The following is a 19,347-nucleotide window of genomic DNA, read 5'->3' on the forward strand; positions in this document are numbered from 1 at the left end:
ATATATATATATATATATATATTATATATATATATATATATATATATATATATATATATTATATATATATATATATATATATATATATATATATATATATATATATATATTATATATATATATATATATATATATATAGATATATATATATATATATATATATATATATATATATATATATATATGGATATGTATATGTATATGTATATATATATTATATATATATATATATATATATATATATATATATATATGGATATGTATATGTATATGTATGTATATATATATATATATATATATATATATATATATATATATATATATCTAATAAAAGGAGCCCATAAAACAAACACCAAAATGTAGAGAGAAAAGTACTATATTTCAGAGACTGCTGTCTCTCTCTTCAGGTATAGAAAGAGGAGACAGCAGTCTCTGAATATAGTAACTTTTCTCTCTACATTTTGGTGTTTTTATGGGCTCCTTTTATTAGATGGAATTCTGTTGTTACAGAACACTTTACCAGTCATATATATATATATATATATATATATATATATATATATATTATATATATATATATATATATATATATATATATATATTAAGGCAAGCCATGGCTGATTTGATAATTTTAAGAAGAGAACTGGCATCCATTCAGTGGTGAGGCATGGCGAAGCTGCGATTGCAGACGTGAAAGCAGCCGATACGTACATCCAAAAGTTCGCTGCGCTTGTTGCGAGGGAAGGCTACATCCCGCAACAGGTGTTCAACTGCGATGGAAAAAGTTATGCATGGAAAAAGTTATGGCCTGATGCTGTTGCAGAAAGAGATTTCGAAGGGTTTGAGCCCGAGACCGAGCAAGAAGAGTTGGAGGAGATTGTATCTCTCGGAAAGTCGATGGGTCTGGAGGTAGATGAGGGTGATGTCAACGAACTCGTCGAAGAACATGAGGAGGAACTCTCAACTGAGGAGTTGAAGGAGCTGCAGATGATGCAACACACGAAGGTTCTGGAAGAGATTAACACGAGTGAGGAGGAGGAAGAGCCGGAGGAAGTGATTTCTACAGGTGAAATTAAAGACATGCTGGCAATGTGGGTGGAAAAGCTGTCAATTTCATTGAAAAGAAACACCCCAGAAAAAGTGGCAACTGGTCGTGCTTCAGCGCTTTTTAATGACACTTGTTTGTCACATTTTCTAAGCATTTTGAAAGGCAGGCAAAAGCAAAGTTCTTTGGATACATTTTTATTGAAAAGAGCTGCGAGTGAAAGTACAGAAAGTGCAGCCAAGAAGGTAAAAACAAGTGATAATTAAATTTATGTAAATGTTAAGCTTAGTTTAAGTTTAAAGTTAAGTGCATTGTTTTACGTTTTTTCTTTAATTTGAAATAAGGAAAGTGTAGTTTTAGTTTTAAAGTTACGAAAATAGTTTTAAGTTCTAAAAAAGTGCCGTTTACGTACGTGTCTAGAGTGCCTACATCCCTTCCCCCCTCCCTCCTCCTTGCCGTTCACCTTCGTTAGCCGCACTCGTCTGTCTCCAAAGTAAGACTATTATGCTAAATAACTTTTATTTCTTTATTTCATATTTTGTTATGTATTTGTTAATTATACATTTTCATACAATCAACTTACTGTCAGATATATACATAGCTAAGACTCCGTCGTCCCCAACAGAAATTCAAATTTCGCGCCACTTGCTACAGGTAGGTCAGGTGATCTACCGGCCTGCCCTGGGCGGCAGGACTAGGAACCATTCCCGTTTTCTATCATATTTTCTCTGTCGCCGGTGGTATCAACATTGTTGTTACTACCTCCTGACTTAGATTCTTATTTCAACCTTGTGATCATCGGTTCTCGGCTTTTTGGTGACGTATCTGGATCGTGGTTTTCGGCATTCGCTACTGTGGACTGAATTTGGACTTGCTTTTTGATTTTTCTCAGTATGTCTGACTCAAATGTGAGTGTGAGAATGTGTGTGAATGTAGGCTGCAAGGTGAGGATACCGAAGGCTTCGGTTGATCCTCACACTGTATGTCGTAAATGTAGGGGGTTTGAATGTTCTTCTAATACCTGTCATGAATGTGAGGGGTTGAATGCAGAAGAATGGAAGACTCTAACTTTTTATTTGAGGAAGTTAGAGAGGGATAGAGTTAGACGTTTGAAGAGTGTGAGTACAAGGCCTATTGAGCCTTTTATTGACCCTATCTCTAATCTTAATGATTTTGATTCTCCCCCTCTGTGTCGAATCATTCACAAGCTTTACTTTCAGAATCGGCCTCTAAAATCGCCGATCTGAAGGCTACTATCTCTAAGATGAAGTCCAAAATGGCTTTCTTACAAGGTAAGGATAGTGAAAGTGAAGTGTTTAGTGAAGTGAGTGCTCCCAGTGTTGTTTGACTGTCTCTGCGACGCTCCCAGGCCTAGACCGCTTCCAAGCTCCCATGCCCAGAGGAGAAGGAAAGTCGAAAGCCTTAAGGAGGTCGTGGGGAATCCCCAACGGTCAGACGTCCCTTCAGCAGGCTCTGTTTCGCTTCAGGCTGCTCAGGACCGCTTTAGAAAAAGCGTCCTGCGAGAGTGTTTCTCTTCCTCTCCCTCTCCTTCACCTAAACAAGGGTGGAAGGATTCGGACCTTTCCAGGCCCCTGAAAAGGCATTATAGAGAACCTGATTTGAATTCAAGCCCGGAGCGCTTCTCAGATGAAGCTCCCTCTTCAATCAAAAAGGCAAAGGTTGCGTCAACGTCTCCCTACATGGACGTAGCGGATCGCTCACCTTCGAATTCTCCTTCTCCTCCCATTGAAGAAGACGTGGGAGAAGCTTCAAGGAAAATTCTTCTTGCTGTCCAAGAGCAGCTAGCCTCATTGGTGGGAGTTTTGGCTAGAGATCCTCCTCGTAAGAAGGACGTTTCTCTTCCGATCAAGAAGTCTCGTCCTTTCAGACATGAAGCTTCGTCTTCCAAACAAGTAGAAGAAGATTTTCTATCTAGATCGAGATCGAGAGAGGCATATACCAGACGCGAAGCGCAAGACAAGACGCCAGCTAAACGTGAGGCGTCTTCCAGGATCGAGGCGTCATACAGAGGCGTGGAATCAGCCAGACGAGAGACTCCAGCCAGGACTCATTCCGGACGTGAAGCGTCATCTAAGCGCAAGGCGCCAGCCAGGACGCCAGTTGAGTGCGAGACGTCTTCCAGGCGCGAGGCGTCATCCAGACGTGAGGAGTCAGCCAAGCGCGAGGCGTCAGCCAGGACGCTCGGCGGACGAGAGGCGTCATCCAAGCGCGAGGTGTCATCCTTATATGAGGAGCCACCTAAGCGTGTGGCGCCAGCCAAGCGGGAAGCTTCTCTCAAAGCTCAAACTTTTATGAAGAGGAGAGATTATCACTCCCTTAGTCCCTCTCCTATCAGGAGTTTGTCTCCCCCAGAGGAAAGACGTCCTGATTTTTCGACGGAGTTTCCTCTAGACCCCGAGTTAGAGGAGAACTCAGAAGACGAGAATCGTGGAAGAGAAGGACTGTCAAGCTACAAAGTCTTGACAGCCCTGCTTCTTGAAGAATATGGAGACGCTTTAACCACTGCCGCTTCTCCTTCTCCGCGCTCTCTGTTTTCGAGCGCAAAGGCTAAGAAGTCTTCATCTTTTCTTAGAATGAAACCCACTATTTCTATGAAGAGGGCTCTTCAGTCTTTGAATTCGTGGATGGATTCGAAGAAGGAGCTGGTCAGGACGGTCTTCTGCATGCCCCCAGCGAGACTCGCTGGAAAAAGGGACATTTGGTATAAGACGGGAGAGAATATGGGCCTTTCTCTCCCGTCTTCGGCTGAAGCGGACTTTTCGACGTTAGTCGATGCGTCGAGAAGACACGGTTTGAACTCTGCCTGTGTGACTTGGGGCATTTCAGAACTGGATCATCTCCTCAAGGGGCTCTTCCATGTATTGGAAGTTTTCAACTTCTTAGATTGGTCCCTTGGGGTGATGTCCAAGAAGGCGCATGATTCAGAAGGACTTGACCCAGAAGTTCTCCTTTGTATACTGTCGTGTATCGACAAGGGCAGTACAAGATGGCTCTTTAGAAATCTCATCTTTATTTGGAGCGGGACTTCTTAAGAAGAGGACAGTCTTCAGTGCTTTTTTGACCAAAGCAGTCTCCCACTCTCAGAGAGCAGCACTTTTGTACTCTCCCTTATCAGACTTTTTGTTTCCTTCTCAGTTAGTGAAAGACATTTCTCGATCATTAACTGAGAAGGCGACTCAAGACCTTCTTACTCAGTCATCAAGGAAGAAGAGACCTGCGACTGCGGTGGAAAAGAAAGGACCGAGTACTTTGGTTCAGCCCTTTCGAGGAGGCCCTACCTCCAGAGCACCCTCAAGAAGGAAGGCTCCTGAGAAGAGAGGTAGGTCTGCCTTCCGTCCCTTTAAAAAGGGTAAATGATGCTTCTCTCCTCCAAACACCAGTAGGTGCCAGGCTCTTGGAATTTGCAGAGGCCTGGGCATGTATAGGCACGGACGCCTCATCTTTGTCCATGATAAGGAAAGGATACATTATACCTTTCCACGACAGTCCTCCCCTAACGTCAACTCCGCGGGAACTGTCAGCCAAATACAGGGACCCTGTACTGAGGGATACTCTTCGACTGATGGTGGATCAGATGTGGGACAAGAGAGCGATAGAACTAGTACTGGATCAAAACTCCCCGGGGTTTTACAATCGCCTTTTTCTGGTTGCAAAGGCCTCGGGGGGGCTGGAGACCAGTACTGGACGTCAGCGCTCTGAACAAATTTGTTCAGAAGGAGAAGTTCTCCATGGAGACTTCGGCCTCAGTCTTTTCAGCTTTACGCCAAGGAGATTGGATGGTGTCTCTGGATCTCCAGGACGCCTATTTTCACATACCGATTCACCCTTTGTCGAAGAAGTACCTCCGTTTCATGGCGGAGGGAAGGATCTTTCAGTTCAGGGCCTTGTGTTTCGGCCTTTCCACAGCTCCTCAGGTCTTCACAAGCCTGATGAAGAATGTGGCGAGGTTTCTTCACCTAAAAGGGGTGAATATCTCTCTGTATCTGGACGACTGGCTCATCAGGGCCAGATCAGAGAGACAGTGTTTGGAGGACCTTATTCTGACCATGAACTTGATCAAGTCGTTGGGATTACTCGTGAACCTCAAGAAGTCGCAGCTGACCCCCAGACAGAACTTAGTCTATCTGGGGATTCAGATGGATTCTCAGGGTTTTCGAGTATTTCCTTCGCAAGAGAGACTCGCAAGAGGCTTGGAGAAAGTCTCTCTCTTCTTAAGGAAAGAACGGATGTTGGCAAGGGAATGGTTAAGCCTTCTGGGAACCCTTTCCTCACTCGATCAGTTCTTTCCTCTAGGAAGACTGCATATTCGTCCACTTCAATTCTTTCTCAAGAGGTCTTGGAGTTGGAAGACAGGAAATCTATCAGACGCCTTTCCCATTCCAGTGGAGATGAAGCTGCCCTTGGAATGGTGGTTGCCCCCATTGAAGGAGAACAAGGGAATCTCCCTGAAGGTTCAGAACCCAAACCTAGTGTTATACTCCGACGCGTTGGAGAAGGGTTGGGGAGCAACTTTAGGCTCGAGAGAGGTGTCAGGCATCTGGGAAGCAGCGCAGGTGTCCTGGCACATAAACTGCAAGGAGCTCTTTGCCGTACATCTGGCTCTAAAGAGCCTAGAACCTTTGGTATCGAACCAAGTTGTTCAAGTAAATATGGACAATACCACAGCGTTGACCTACATTCGGAAACAAGGAGGGACTCACTCCTTGTTCCTTTACGAACTGGCAAGAGACCTACTGCTTTGGACTTCCCAGAGGAATATCTCCCTGCTTACGAGATTTATTCAGGGAGTAAGAAACGTAAGGGCGGACAGGCTCAGCAGGAGGAACCAGGTCCTTCACACAGAGTGGACCCTCCACTCAGAAGTGTGTCAGAGTCTCTGGTCTCTTTGGGGGACTCCTCATGTGGATCTCTTCGCCACATTCCTTTCCAAAAGACGAGGTATTTTGTTCGGTGGTAGAAGATCCCAGAGCTCTGATGGTCGATGCCTTCCTACTAGACTGGTCTCACGTAGACGTCTACGCTTTTCCTCTGTTCAAGATCCTGGGACTAGTTCTGAAGAAATTTGTGGCTTCAGAAGGAACACGGATGACCCTGATAGCCCCCTTTTGGCCAGCACAAGACTGGTTCACAGAGGTGGTGGAGTGGACAGTAGATTTTCCCAGATCCCTCCCAAGAAGGACGGATCTTTTCAAACAACCACACTTCCAGAGGTATCATCAAAACCTCCCTGCTCTCGCTCTGACTGCCTTTCGACTATCGAAAGACTTGTCAGAGCGAGAGGGTTTTCTCGCAAAGTTGCAGCGCGATTGCGAGAGCCCGCAGAGCTTCCACTAGACGAGTATATCAGTCTAAGTGGGAAGTTTTTAGAAGGTGGTGCAAGTCTAAGAAGTTGTCCTCCTCCACTACCTCTATGACGGAAATCGCTGATTTCTTTTTATTCTTGAGGGAAGATTCGCATCCATCTGTGCCCACAATAAAGGGTTACAGAAGTATGCTTTCTTCAGTCTTCAGGAATAGAGGACTAGATCTAACAGAGAATAAGGATCTCCACGATCTCATAAGATCCTTTGAGACTACGAAGTCGTCGGGGCCAGCTCCTCCTAGCTGGAACCTTGATGTAGTTTTAAAATTCCTTTCATCTGATAAGTTCGAACCTCCTCATCTGGCATCTTTTCGAGACCTGACTAGAAAATGTTTGTTCCTATTAGCTTTAGCCACAGCAAAAAGAGTTAGTGAACTGCATGCTCTAGAGGATAAAGTAGGATTTAAGGGGGACTCGGCCATTTGCTCGTTTAAAGCTTTATTTCTGGCTAAAAACGAGAATCCCTCGAATCCCTGGCCTAGGACCTTCGAGGTTAAAGGTTTATCGAGTCTCGTCGGGAGAGAGGCAGAAAGATCTCTTTGTCCTGTAAAAGCTCTGAAATTCTATCTTCAGAGAAAACACCAGATGGGGGCTCGACACAAGGTCTTTGGTGCGCGGTAAAAGACCCCACAAGACTGATGTCCAAGAATGCTCTAGCGTTCTTTGTAAGAAGCGTCATTACAGATGCGCATAAGATCTTTCCTGACGACGCTTTTCGACTTCTAAAAGTGAAAGCTCATGAAGTAAGAGCAGTAGCGACATCTCTCTCGTTTCATAAAAATATGTCGCTAAAGAACATCTTGGAAGCGACATTTTGGAGATGCAACTCAGTATTTGCATCTCACTACTTGAGAGATGTTCGTGTGACCTATGAGAATTGTTTTTCTATAGGTCCTTTCATGTCAGCGGATACGATACTGGGTATAGGAGCTAACACCAATCCTTAATTTATACTTACCGTCTATTAGATATGTTCTAGACTTTCTGCTGACAAAGTGCAGACGTCGCACTGGCGGCCAGTCACTATTGTTCAGTAAGGAACTCTTGTGATATCTTATTAGATGAGTATAAAATTTTTTTTTTAAATTATGTGTGTGCATAATGTGTTTTTGAGTTATGGTTGTTGTGAAGAGTTTGGGGATAACTCGGAACAATTTTTAATACTAATACGGTGGTTAGGATCAGGTGGTCGGGATTGGTTGTGTGCTCCTTCAAAGGTGTATTGTCATATAAGTGGATCAGCACCCATTGACAAAGTCCTTTCAGGCTCTGCCGAGTAAGCGGATAAGACCCCATCGGCAAACCCACAAGAACTCTTGGCCATAGATCATATATCTCACTAAAGTTTCTTGAGGTGATGCAGACTCCTGGGCAGCACCCACAAAGTCTACCACCTATCAGGTAGGAACCAAGGTTTATTTATACCTACAACATATGTTGTTTACCTGTCTATTCCATAAGTAGCTGTCTCTTACCCTCCACCAAAGGGTGCCAATCAGCTATGTATATATCTGACAGGTAAGTTGATTGTATGAAAATGATATTGTTATGATACAATAAAGTTTCATACATACTTACCTGGCAGATATATACGATTAATGGCCCACCCAGCCTCCCCGCAGGAGACAGGTGGAAGAGAGAAAATATGATAGAAAACGGGAATGGTTCCTAGTCCTGCCGCCCAGGGCAGGCCGGTAGATCACCTGACCTACCTGTAGCGAGTGGCGCAAAATTTGAATTTCTGTCGGGGACAACGGAGTCTTAGCTATGTATATATCTGCCAGGTAAGTATGTATGAAACTTTATTGTATCATAACAATATCATGTTTGTTATTTAAAAACATATCTTTATTCATAATTTACAATGGTTTGGGGATTTTTCATAGGTCCGGAACGGATTAAATTGAATTCAGTTATTTTAAATGGGAGAAATTCGTTTGAGATACGAGCCGATTGACTTATGAGCTCGGTTCTGGAACGAATTAAACTCGTATCTCGAGGTACCACTATATATATATATATTATATATATATATATATATATATATATATATATATATATATATATATATATATATATATATATATATATATGTGTGTATATAGTATATATGTATATGTATATGTATATATATATATATATATATATATATATATATATATATATATATATATATATATATATATATATATATATATAATATTCGTTAAAAGCAATTGCTTTAATGGCATCAATAAGTATTTTCCGATTCTCGTTCGTCAATTTCTGGTGAAAAATACGCAGACTTCCTTCTTCCATTTATTGAATTTTGTCACGACAGCTGTTTCGCCTTGTGGCATTATCAAGCGACTACTAACTTACAATCTGACCTTTCGGCCTATTTATTTCATCGTGTGGGAGGTATGACCTTGAAGTATGGGTACTGGTTAGTCTAGGGATTAACAGCTTAAGAGTGTTGTTTTGGATACAAAGAACATAAGGACATATGTACTGTGACAATAAGAGTGAAAGTTTAAACAGTGGTTAAATAAATATTCAAAATACAATGCCATGTGCTAGAGTTTCCTTAAATGTATGTTTAAAATTTAATATGTTACATGTTGGTTTTAGATAAAAATTACAAAATTACATACAGGAATGGAAATGAATATAGAAATCTAAATACAGGAATAAAAATATATGTATATATTTTATAGCATGCATAAAGGTACAAGAGATAATTTCTGTTTATACATAAATGTGTATGATTTAAATTTGAGTGAGTGAGTGAGTGTGTGTGTGTGTGTGTGTGTGTGTGTGTGTGTGTGTGTGTGTGTGTGTGTGTGTGTGTGTGTGTGTGTCCCCAAATGGTCTACGTTGGTTAACGGCTGCTGATTCGTGTTGGGCGTGGTCTCAGCGACCTGAGCAAGGATGTTACTTGACTTCCGCTGACGCTGGGTCTTCTCATGTCTTCCAAGGGGCGCGATGTTCTCGGTGGATTGGGGTGCGCTGTCTGGTCCCTGTTGGCTTGCGTATTCCTTCTCCTGCTGGAGGGGAGTATATGGTCCGATTCTTGTTGGACGTTCAAGGTCGGCTTCTGAATAGCGATGCTCACCGCTTCCGAGGCGACCATAGTTGTCTTCTCTGTGCACGACCTGGGTGCCTTCTATGAGCTCTTGTAGAGATGGCTTCCTGTCGTGAACATCTATGTAATGTTGATGGATGGCCCCTTGATTTCTATGAGCCAGCAGACGTCTCCGAAGGGTCGTTGTAGTGTGCCCGATGTAGTTTTGGCTGTGAGGTTTACACACCTCCTCTGGACAAGTAAATTTGTAAACTACATTCGTGCACATCTCCTTCGGTCCCCCCGGAGCGGTGCTGTTCTTCATTATTAAGGCTGCTACAAGGTTGGGCTTACTATATATCCTGATGCTTATTTTATGGTAAGGGGCTTTTGGGGTTACGCCTCTGTTTATTATCCCGCGTAGTGTGCAGCAATCCTCTTTGTATGCAGACCCATAATGTACACGATGGTAAATAATCAAGTTCTCCTCGTTTTTCGTCATCGTGTTGGGTTGGTAAAATTCGTCCATTTTCTTTTTAATTGCTGCTTCGATAATTTGATCTGCTGCTTCGATAATTTGATCTGCATAGCCGTTGTTTGTCCTCAGTATACGTGAACATAGCAAAAAATGTAAAGTTGATATTAAATATGAGGATTTTATTATTGTTGGTCAAACCTCCAGCCCAAATGAACTATTGATCCTGGAGAGCCTTTTTATTAAACAACTTGTTCCACAGTTGAACAACCAGACCACCTCCACCCCGTTGTATCTTTCTTAAGCCTATGTTTCTGTGTACATTCTTTTAGTTTTTATTTATCTCTTACCATGGTAGGTCAACCCCCAATGCTCCTCAAATATTTTTTAACTTTGTATTTTACTAATTTATTTATTTAGTTTTTTGTTTTAACTTTCTATCTGATCTTTTAACTAACGTATGTGCTTTTAATTTCTCATGTTGTTTTATCAATTGTTAGTGTAATTTTATCTATGTGTGAAGTTTCGGTTTTCATTTTAACTAGTTTGTAAATAATTTTTAGACTACTTTCAAATCAATTAAACCCTCTTACGCCGAAGCCCTAAAAATCAAAACCTCTCCTGTATGCCGGCGCCGGTTTGGAGTGAGCGAGGAAGCGGAAAAAATAATTTTTTCAAAAAATCACAGCGCGCTTAGTTTTGAAGATTAAGAGTTCATTTTTGGCTCATTTTTTTTCATTGCCTGAAGTTTAGTATGCAATCATCAGAAATGAAAAATAATATCATTATCATATGTAAATAATGCAATATATGGTAGCGAAAAAAAAAATTCATAGATAATTGTATTCAAATCACGCTGTGCAAAAAACGGTCAAAGCTAACGAGTTAATTTTTTTTCGTTGTATTGTACACTAAATTGCAATCCTTTTGATATATAATACATAGTAAAACAATAAAAGCAAGACCAGAAAAATATTATCACAAAATGATGTACGAATTCGTAACGCGCGGACGTAAAATAATGTTATTTTAAAAAATTCACCGTAATTCTAAATATTGTTCTAGAGACTTCCAATTTATTTCAAAATTAAGACAAATGATTGAATATTACGATACTGTAAGAGTTTTAGATTAGAATTGCAGATTTCGACCATTTCGGAAGAGTTAAATTTGACCGAATGTCGAAATTTTTATATATATATTTTTTTATATGCACATATTTCGGAGATGGAAAAAGCTACAACCTTCAATTATTTTTTATTGTATTCTTCATGAATTTGCGCACATTTTGATATATGAAACTATAAAAAGGCTAATATGAAAAGGAGCAAATATTAGGATAATGCGATGTACGTATTTCGGAGACTTGCGGCCGCGAATCGGCGCGCGGAGTGAAGGTAAATATATTTTTCAAAAATTCACAGTAAATCACAATATTGTTTTAGAGACTTCAAATTTGTTTCAAAATGAAGAAAAATGACGGAATATTACTAGGCCGTAAGAGTTTTAGCTTACAATTGCGTTTTTCAACTATTTCAGTAGAGTCAAATTTGACCGAACGTGGTTTTTTTTCTATTTATCGTGATTTATATGCAAATATTTCGAAAAAAGAGAAAAGCTACAACCTTCAATCATTTTAGTTGTATTCTACATGAAATTGCGCACATTTTCATATATAAAACTTTATGTAACAGCTAATTTTAAATGGTGCAAACATTTCGACAATCGCACAAAAAAATTCTGATTTTTTCGGAAGAGTTACCGCGCGAACGTAAGGAAAATGTTTTTTTTTTTTTCATAAATTCACCATAAATCGAAATATTGTGCTAGAGACTTCCAAGTCGTTGCAAAAAGAAGGTAAATGATTGAATATTACTAGAATATAAGAGTTTTAGCTTACAATTGCGTTTTTCGACCATTTCGGTAGAGTCAAAGTTGACCGAAAGGTGAAATTTTTGCACTTAACATTATTTATATGAAAATATTTCGAAACTGATAAAAGCTACAACCATGGGTTGTTTTTTGTTGTATTGTGCATGAAATTGCGCACATTTCCATATATAAAACTTTATGTAACGGCAAATTTAAAAGGGTGCAAACATTAGGACAATCGCACGAAAAAATTTATCGGAAGAGTTATCGCACGAACGTGAGGAAAAAGTTTTTTCATAAATTAACCATAAATCTAAATATTGTGCTAGAGACGTCCAATTTGTTGCAAAATGAAGGCAAATGATTGAATATTATTATAATATAAGAATTTTAGCTTACAATTGCGTTTCTCGACCATTTCTGTAGAGTCAAAGTTGACCGAAGGTTGAAATTTTTGCACTTATCGTTATTTATATGAAAATATTTCAAAACTGATAAAAGCTACAATCATGAGTATTTTTTTGTTGTATTTTACATGAAATTGCGCACATTTTAATATATAATAATTCTTGTAAAGGATAATTTAAAATGGTGCAAAAATTATGTCAAAGTGACGAAATAATTTCCGAGATGTGCGCGATACTTTTTAGTGCGATAAGAAAGAAATTCGCGCTTGCGCGCCTATGTAGCGATTGTAAACTCCCAGCATCCCCCAAGGCGCGTGATACAAAAGTTTTCGGCTGGTAGGCCTATAAGTATTTTTCCGCGAATTTAAAAAAAAACTTTTTTGAGCCGACGTATGATACGTCCAATCGGCATACGGGAGACATTTTGACACGACGTTTAATACGTCCAATCAGCGTAAGAGGGTTAATATATATTAGTCATTATTTATTATACAGACCCTGAAGATGCATTCTGCTGAGTGCGAAACACGTCGGAATAAAGTGTAAAATACTTCGCCATGTTTGTTCCTGCTCCTGCTCCCTGTGCATTTTATCACTTTGGCTGACTCGCCTGCTTTCTCCGTTCATATATATATATATATATATATATATATATATATATATATATATATATATATATATATATATATATACACACACATATATATATAGTATATATATATATGTAAGTCTATCACATTACCGTGATTCATATACATGTATCGAGCTACAAATGTCCTTTAATATCTAATTCGCTCTACCTCGGAATTAATAAATTTTTGGTATTTGCTTTCGTATCTCGAGTTTTTCGTAAGTTGAGCCTTTCGTATGTCGAGGTACCACTGTACTCTTATGTATGGATTTATCACTTTCCTAACTTTCTTGATTCAGTTATACATTATATATATATATATATATATATATATATATATATATATATATATATATATATATATATATATTATATATATATATATATATATATATATATATATATATATATATTTATTTATATTTATTTATATATATATATATATATATATATATATATATATATATATATATATATATATATATATATATATATATATATATATATATATATATATATATATATATATATATTTATATAGGCAATCAGCAGGGTCCATCAAACACATAAAAAAGTCCATGGTTTATTACAAAAACGTTTCGCACATAACTCAGTGCATCTTCAGTCTGTAAAATTAAAACATACTCATTAAAAATATTATAAATAACATTAAAAAGTAAATAAAAATATCAAAAATTGAAAAAACTTAAGAATTAACTTTACTTTAAAAAACCATCACAAGAATGTGTCAAAAGTAAAAGAGAGACCCAGTGCCTAACAACCTGTTAGAGTGGAGAAGGAAGAACGAATGACCAAGACTGCAGACCTACCCAAGACTTCAGTTATGCTAGATATAGAGGAGCAGCAGATACGTTGGAGTTTAAAGACGGAACCAGCCGTTTAATGTATAAAGACTCAAGGGTGGTGAGGTAGTTACTGTGGCTTGTACCACCAATAATAGAAAAATGTTTCTTATCAACTTGAATCCTGCATATGGACGCATGGTTCCTAATATTAGAGAATTCAGGTTTGCTAATTCTCTGTCCCGTTCTGAAACTATATCCCAGGTGACTGCAATATCTCATCTGCAACAACCTTCGGCAAGAACCAACATAAATACCGGGACATCCCGGGCAAATTTAAATGGGTATATTATATATATATATATATATATATATATATATATATATATATATATATTATTATATATATATAGATATATATATATTATATATATATATATATATATATATATATATCTATATATATATATATATATATATATATACTATATTAATATATATATATAGTACGTATATATATAATGTATAACTGAATCACGAAAGTTAGGAACGTGATAAATCCATGAATAAAGATACAGTGGTACCTCGACATACGAAAGGCTCAACTTACGAAAAACTCAAGATACGAAAGCAAATACGAAAAATTTTACGGCTCTATACGAAAATTACTCAAGTTACGAAAGGTTGTTGCTGTAAAGTCCCGAGATTCGCCCGGACCACCGAGAACAATTTTAAAACTCCCACGCCGCCAACTGAGTAAACTCGCCACCATCCTCCCGCTCTCCCATTGGTCCCTGATGCTAGTCACCCCATAAGATCCTACTCTCCTATTGGTCAGCATCTATCCCTTGTGCTTTATGTATTTATTGGTAAAAGGATGCTGTAAATTGAAAAACTTATTCATGCAATACATTTAATAAAAAAAAACATCAGGTAAAGATAGAATAAAGAATAGAAATTAATGGTTATTATACTGTTTGGTAGTTTCAGTAGTTGAAGAGAGAGAATGAAAATTTATGGCTTACTGTGTACTAGGAAAAGTGATTGCTTAGCGATCGTTCGATACTCGTAAGTGCTGGATGTAAACAGAAGTTTGGAAGCTTTTTTTGTTTTTTTGTTTATTATAGTTAATGGTTACTTAATAATTATGTGAAATGAGTACATGCAATACATTTAATAAAAAAAATTGTGAATTAGATATATAATATAAAATAAATCAGACTGCTATCATCGAAGCCAACAAATACGTATTTTTTAGAATTCTTCTTCTGTTTTAATATTACGTTACGTATGTTTCATTATAGCTGTCAGTAACTCGGTATCTCCATTAGGTAAAGATAGAATAAAGAATAGAAATGAATGGTTATTATACTGTTTGGTAGTTTCATTAGTTGAAGAGAGATACTAATGAAAATTTATGGCTTACTGTGTCCTAGGAAAAGTGATTGCTTGGCGTTCGTTCGGTACTCGTAAGAGCTGAATGTAAACAAACGATTGGAAGGTTTTTTTTGTGTGTATTATAGTTAATGATTAATTAATAGTTATTTGAAATGAGTACATACTGATTATTTATACATTTTATTGGCATATTCTAAGCTTTTAGCATCTTGGGTTTAGATGTCAGAGTCATAGACTAAGCTACAGTAGCAACCGCTAACATAGCCTAGGCTTATTGCTAAGGGACATATGCTAAAGTCCTAATATATGCAGTAAAAATGGGGTTGAACATTACATGCAGTTGAATATTACTCAAGTATGTACAGTATTTTGCCTGTTTGGAATCATATTTCTTTCGTCGGATCAGCGTCGTAACCCTAGAACATGTGTTGTAGGCCTGGAAATATAATTTACTGGGGTGTTTTTGTAGGGCTTGGAAAGGATTAGGCATTTTATATGTAAAATGTGGTTCAAGATATGAAAAACTCATGATACGAAGGCCGCCTCGGAACGGATTAATTTCGTATCTCGAGGTACCACTGTATATGCCACGAAGGAAAAATAAACGAAGGAGTATCTGCGAGACCTTTTGACATTAAACGTCCTTTACTAAACAGAAACTGACATACAAGGGGGAAAAAGACAATACAAGAAGATTCGTATAACTGACAGATAGAGATTATAAAGAGATTAGTACCTAGAATCCAACACACCTGGAAGATGAGTAACCTTCCCAAACAAGCATAAACAATGGGTGCAATTAAAGGTTTAAGACAATCATCTCAGATACAGGGACAAGACAATTAAAGGATTATAGGTGACAGCTATTCAGAACTTGGTAAACAAAACCATATTCACAATACATGTCAGACATACATTATAACGAAGATAACTCTAAGGCAACTAATTTTTATTTAAGTCTGTAATTATATCTTTGAGGTCATTCTTAAACATGTTACAAAATTGTTAGTTATGACAGATATTTAGGTTAATGATGATAGCAGTAAAAATTGAGTGAATACGTAAGATAAGCTTGAGGTCATTACTATATATCCTGTTTTTTCCCAGGAGAGACAACATCATCCGCTGTGCAAGATCAGAACTACAAATTTGTAAGGATAAAAAATGTGAGTAAAAAGTTTCCTCTGAAGAAATCATTTAAATTTGCTTACCCACTCACAAATCCTAGTGCAGTCCACCAGATGTGTAGGTGCCAGGAAAATGATAATTTTTTGTGGCATCAGGGTGGAAATAATCTAGATACAATTGAGGTTCAAGGTAAAACCTTTTTAGTTTATCCAGAGGTTACACCAAACCAGGAACAACGCATAATTGTGTCTGAAATGGTTCAGAGAAACTTCGTGGATGCTGAGGAAGGAAGTGACAAGGTGTTTTATTGTTGTAAGAAACGTAGTAAAATTTTTATGGATTGCTCAGGTGAAATCTGTCAGGTGCTAGCTAAAGAAATAAATAATAAATATAGTGTTTTAACTCGCTCAAAGAATGCTATACATTATTGTTCTTTGAAAAATGATTTCAAGTTAGATGCAAGTGTGTCCATACATCATTCTACAGATAAAGATGCAATAACTAGTGCAACACTGAATGATGCAGTTCCTGGGTATTTTGCAACAGCGGATTCAAGTGGGTTGGTGTCCCTGTATGATAGTTCAAGATCTAACAATAATGAACCTATCTGGGAGCACTCTCTTAAAGGGAGCAGGTGCGTTTATCAGTGTGATTTTGGCAGGCATGCACTGTCTTTGATTGTGAATAACAAATCATCGGTTTGGCTATGTGACACACGAAGTAAACCTACTTCAGGAAATGATAACAAAATGGAAACTTTATTTAATGTCAGAGATTTAGAAGGTTATATCAGTCCTCTTGATATTATATGTAAAGTAGTCCGTAGTGGATTACATAATTTATATACTATCACGTCCAGCACAGTTCTCTTAATGGATGAACGATACTGTAAATTACCAGCCCTTAAATGGGATCACACGTTAACTGCATCACCATCATTCACAACTCGATGCATGATGAAAAATTTTGAGGTACTTATGTTTGGAAGCAGCTGTGATTTTAGGTTATGTTCCCTGTACCAAGATTTGAGTAACAAAGCCATTAGTCAAGGTGTGAGTGGTTTACCATCGTATTTAAACATTGTAAGAGATACCTTGCAATTTGCTCATCAGCAGAATATTTGGTTTAATACATATGCTGATCGAATTGGTAATGGAGTCACGGGAATATCTTTGTGTATCAATCCCTGTGATGAATCATCATTATGTCTTCTCACTTTAAATAACACTGGAGATATTTTTATTCAAGATTTTCATGTCCAGAGTAATAGTTCCATTCCTGTAAGTGATAATCAGGAAAGAGTGTATGACAGAATTGGTAAACAAATTCTTCAGACTTGGGAAAATCAAGTAATTGAATTAACTATGAATGAAAAAAATAAACAAGGTTTAGGAGAGAAAAAAAATGGCATTAATCTTAGTAAACTCTACAGTGACATGGAAGACAATGCAAAAATGAATGATTTTTGTTCAGATGGTAGTCGTGAAGTTTGGAGTGTACAGAATTATGTTCTATATAGATTTGCAACAAAGAAGTTGAAGTATCATAATTTTGTAAAAGATAATTTAAGTAGTGGAGAAGAAGGATTAGCAAAATTTCTTCCTCAGGAATTTTCACAGTATCTTAAACCCAATTATTATAAGAATTTTAAAGATGACTTGTCCACTTCCTTAGTGGAGTTGTGGAAAGACCAAATGGAAGGAAAAGAAGGAATTGGAAGCTCACCCTTCAAGTACAGACTACCACCTCAACTTAATAATGTTTCATTTTCGGCAAAGAAACTGAAGGTGGATCACACTGTTCAGGACACAACTTTTGATGATGACACTTCATTTTTCTTCACTCCAAAAAAGACTGATTTAGATGTTTTTTCCACACCAGTCCATTTAGGAAAATCTGAGTTAAAAAGATCAGCAAAGAGAAAAGTGGATGGGTTTTGATGAACAATGAATGTAAACTAGGAATTTATAATTTTATTTTAGTAAAAAATTTTATTCATGCTCTAGTTATTTGTTTTATTTTTCTCATTACCCTAAAATATTTCTTTTGTAACTCTTCCAAACTTATTTCTATCATGTATGTTGTTAATCTAAAGCAACCAGTACCATTTAATCTTCCTTATAATGTTCCCAGGCAAACTTTTCGGGGGAAAACGAAATATGTAAGTCTGACAGGTGAATGTGCACATTCACCATTACAGTGTCCCCCCCAGTATCTGCGGGGGATGCGTACCAGACCCCCTGCAAATAGCTAGAATCTGCGAATAGTTGAAACCCCTATAATAATGCTTAAAACTGCCTATTTTGTTAGTTGAAACTCTCAACCTGATTTTTATAATAGTTTTATCACAATAAGTGCATTTTATGATTATCACAATAAGTGCATTTTATGATGAAATTGACAAAAAACAGGAATTTTTGGATATAACTCATAGAAAAATACTGTGAATGTACATTTGGTAAGCCTCAGTTATCAAGCCAGCTCATTCTTATTAGCAAACCTTTGGACAACTGGAAAGAGAGAGGAAAAAGGCCAGTTAAGTTTAAGTTGAGGAGTTTGTATTAATCTAGGTGGAAATGATTCAAGTTGGCAAATCCCCGACTACTGAACTATGATACCTGGGCCTGACCTGACTGGTATAAGATAGGAGCAACAAAGTGTGTATGTCTGCTGCCATTAGTACTTATTTGTCAGTACTAGTTATACTGTCTAGCAGGGGATCTGTCACTCTAGCTAGGGTTGCTTGTGTGTGGTGGCCCAGCAATTTGTCAGACCATCCATCATTTACAAAGGTGGATGGGATTGTCTTCATATACCCCATACCGGATGTGGTATGTCCAAGTAGACAGGTCATCCAAGGTTGCCTTCCGGCTACTTAGTACCAGTGCCAGTTCTGTAGCTAGGGTTATCAAGGGCAGTGATTATTCTTGGTCCTTGTTTTTAGATTGAGGGTAGTCCTTCCTTGCTGATCCAGTATGCCTTTTTGTGGTCAATCTGGTATACAGCCCCTTCTGCTTTATTGTGAGGTGTTACAGCCTGCATCTTGAAAAAATTTTTTGTTCTCTGCTAAATAGTTTTTTTAATCTTTAATTTTCATCCAGTTATCAAGGCAGGTATATTATTGCAAAAATTAAAATTAATATGTATATATATAGCCAGTAC

The 19,347-nt window shown here is 37.7% G+C and overlaps 1 protein-coding gene across 1 annotated transcript in view; it reads left to right on the forward strand.

The window, feature by feature from the left end:
- Nucleotides 1–18,190, forward strand: part of LOC135218562 (uncharacterized) — a 39,154-nt gene extending 20,964 nt beyond the window's left edge. Inside the window, exon 3 of the mRNA XM_064254938.1 lies at nt 16,165–18,190. Coding sequence (XP_064111008.1) covers nt 16,165–18,125 — 1,961 coding nt within the window. The 3' untranslated portion in view covers nt 18,126–18,190. The remainder of the gene's footprint in view (nt 1–16,164) is intronic.
- The last annotated feature ends 1,157 nt before the right edge of the window (nt 18,191–19,347 follow it).

This window comes from Macrobrachium nipponense, chromosome 9 (genome assembly GCF_015104395.2).
Source record: "Macrobrachium nipponense isolate FS-2020 chromosome 9, ASM1510439v2, whole genome shotgun sequence".
Classification (NCBI taxonomy): Eukaryota; Metazoa; Arthropoda; class Malacostraca; order Decapoda; family Palaemonidae; genus Macrobrachium; species Macrobrachium nipponense.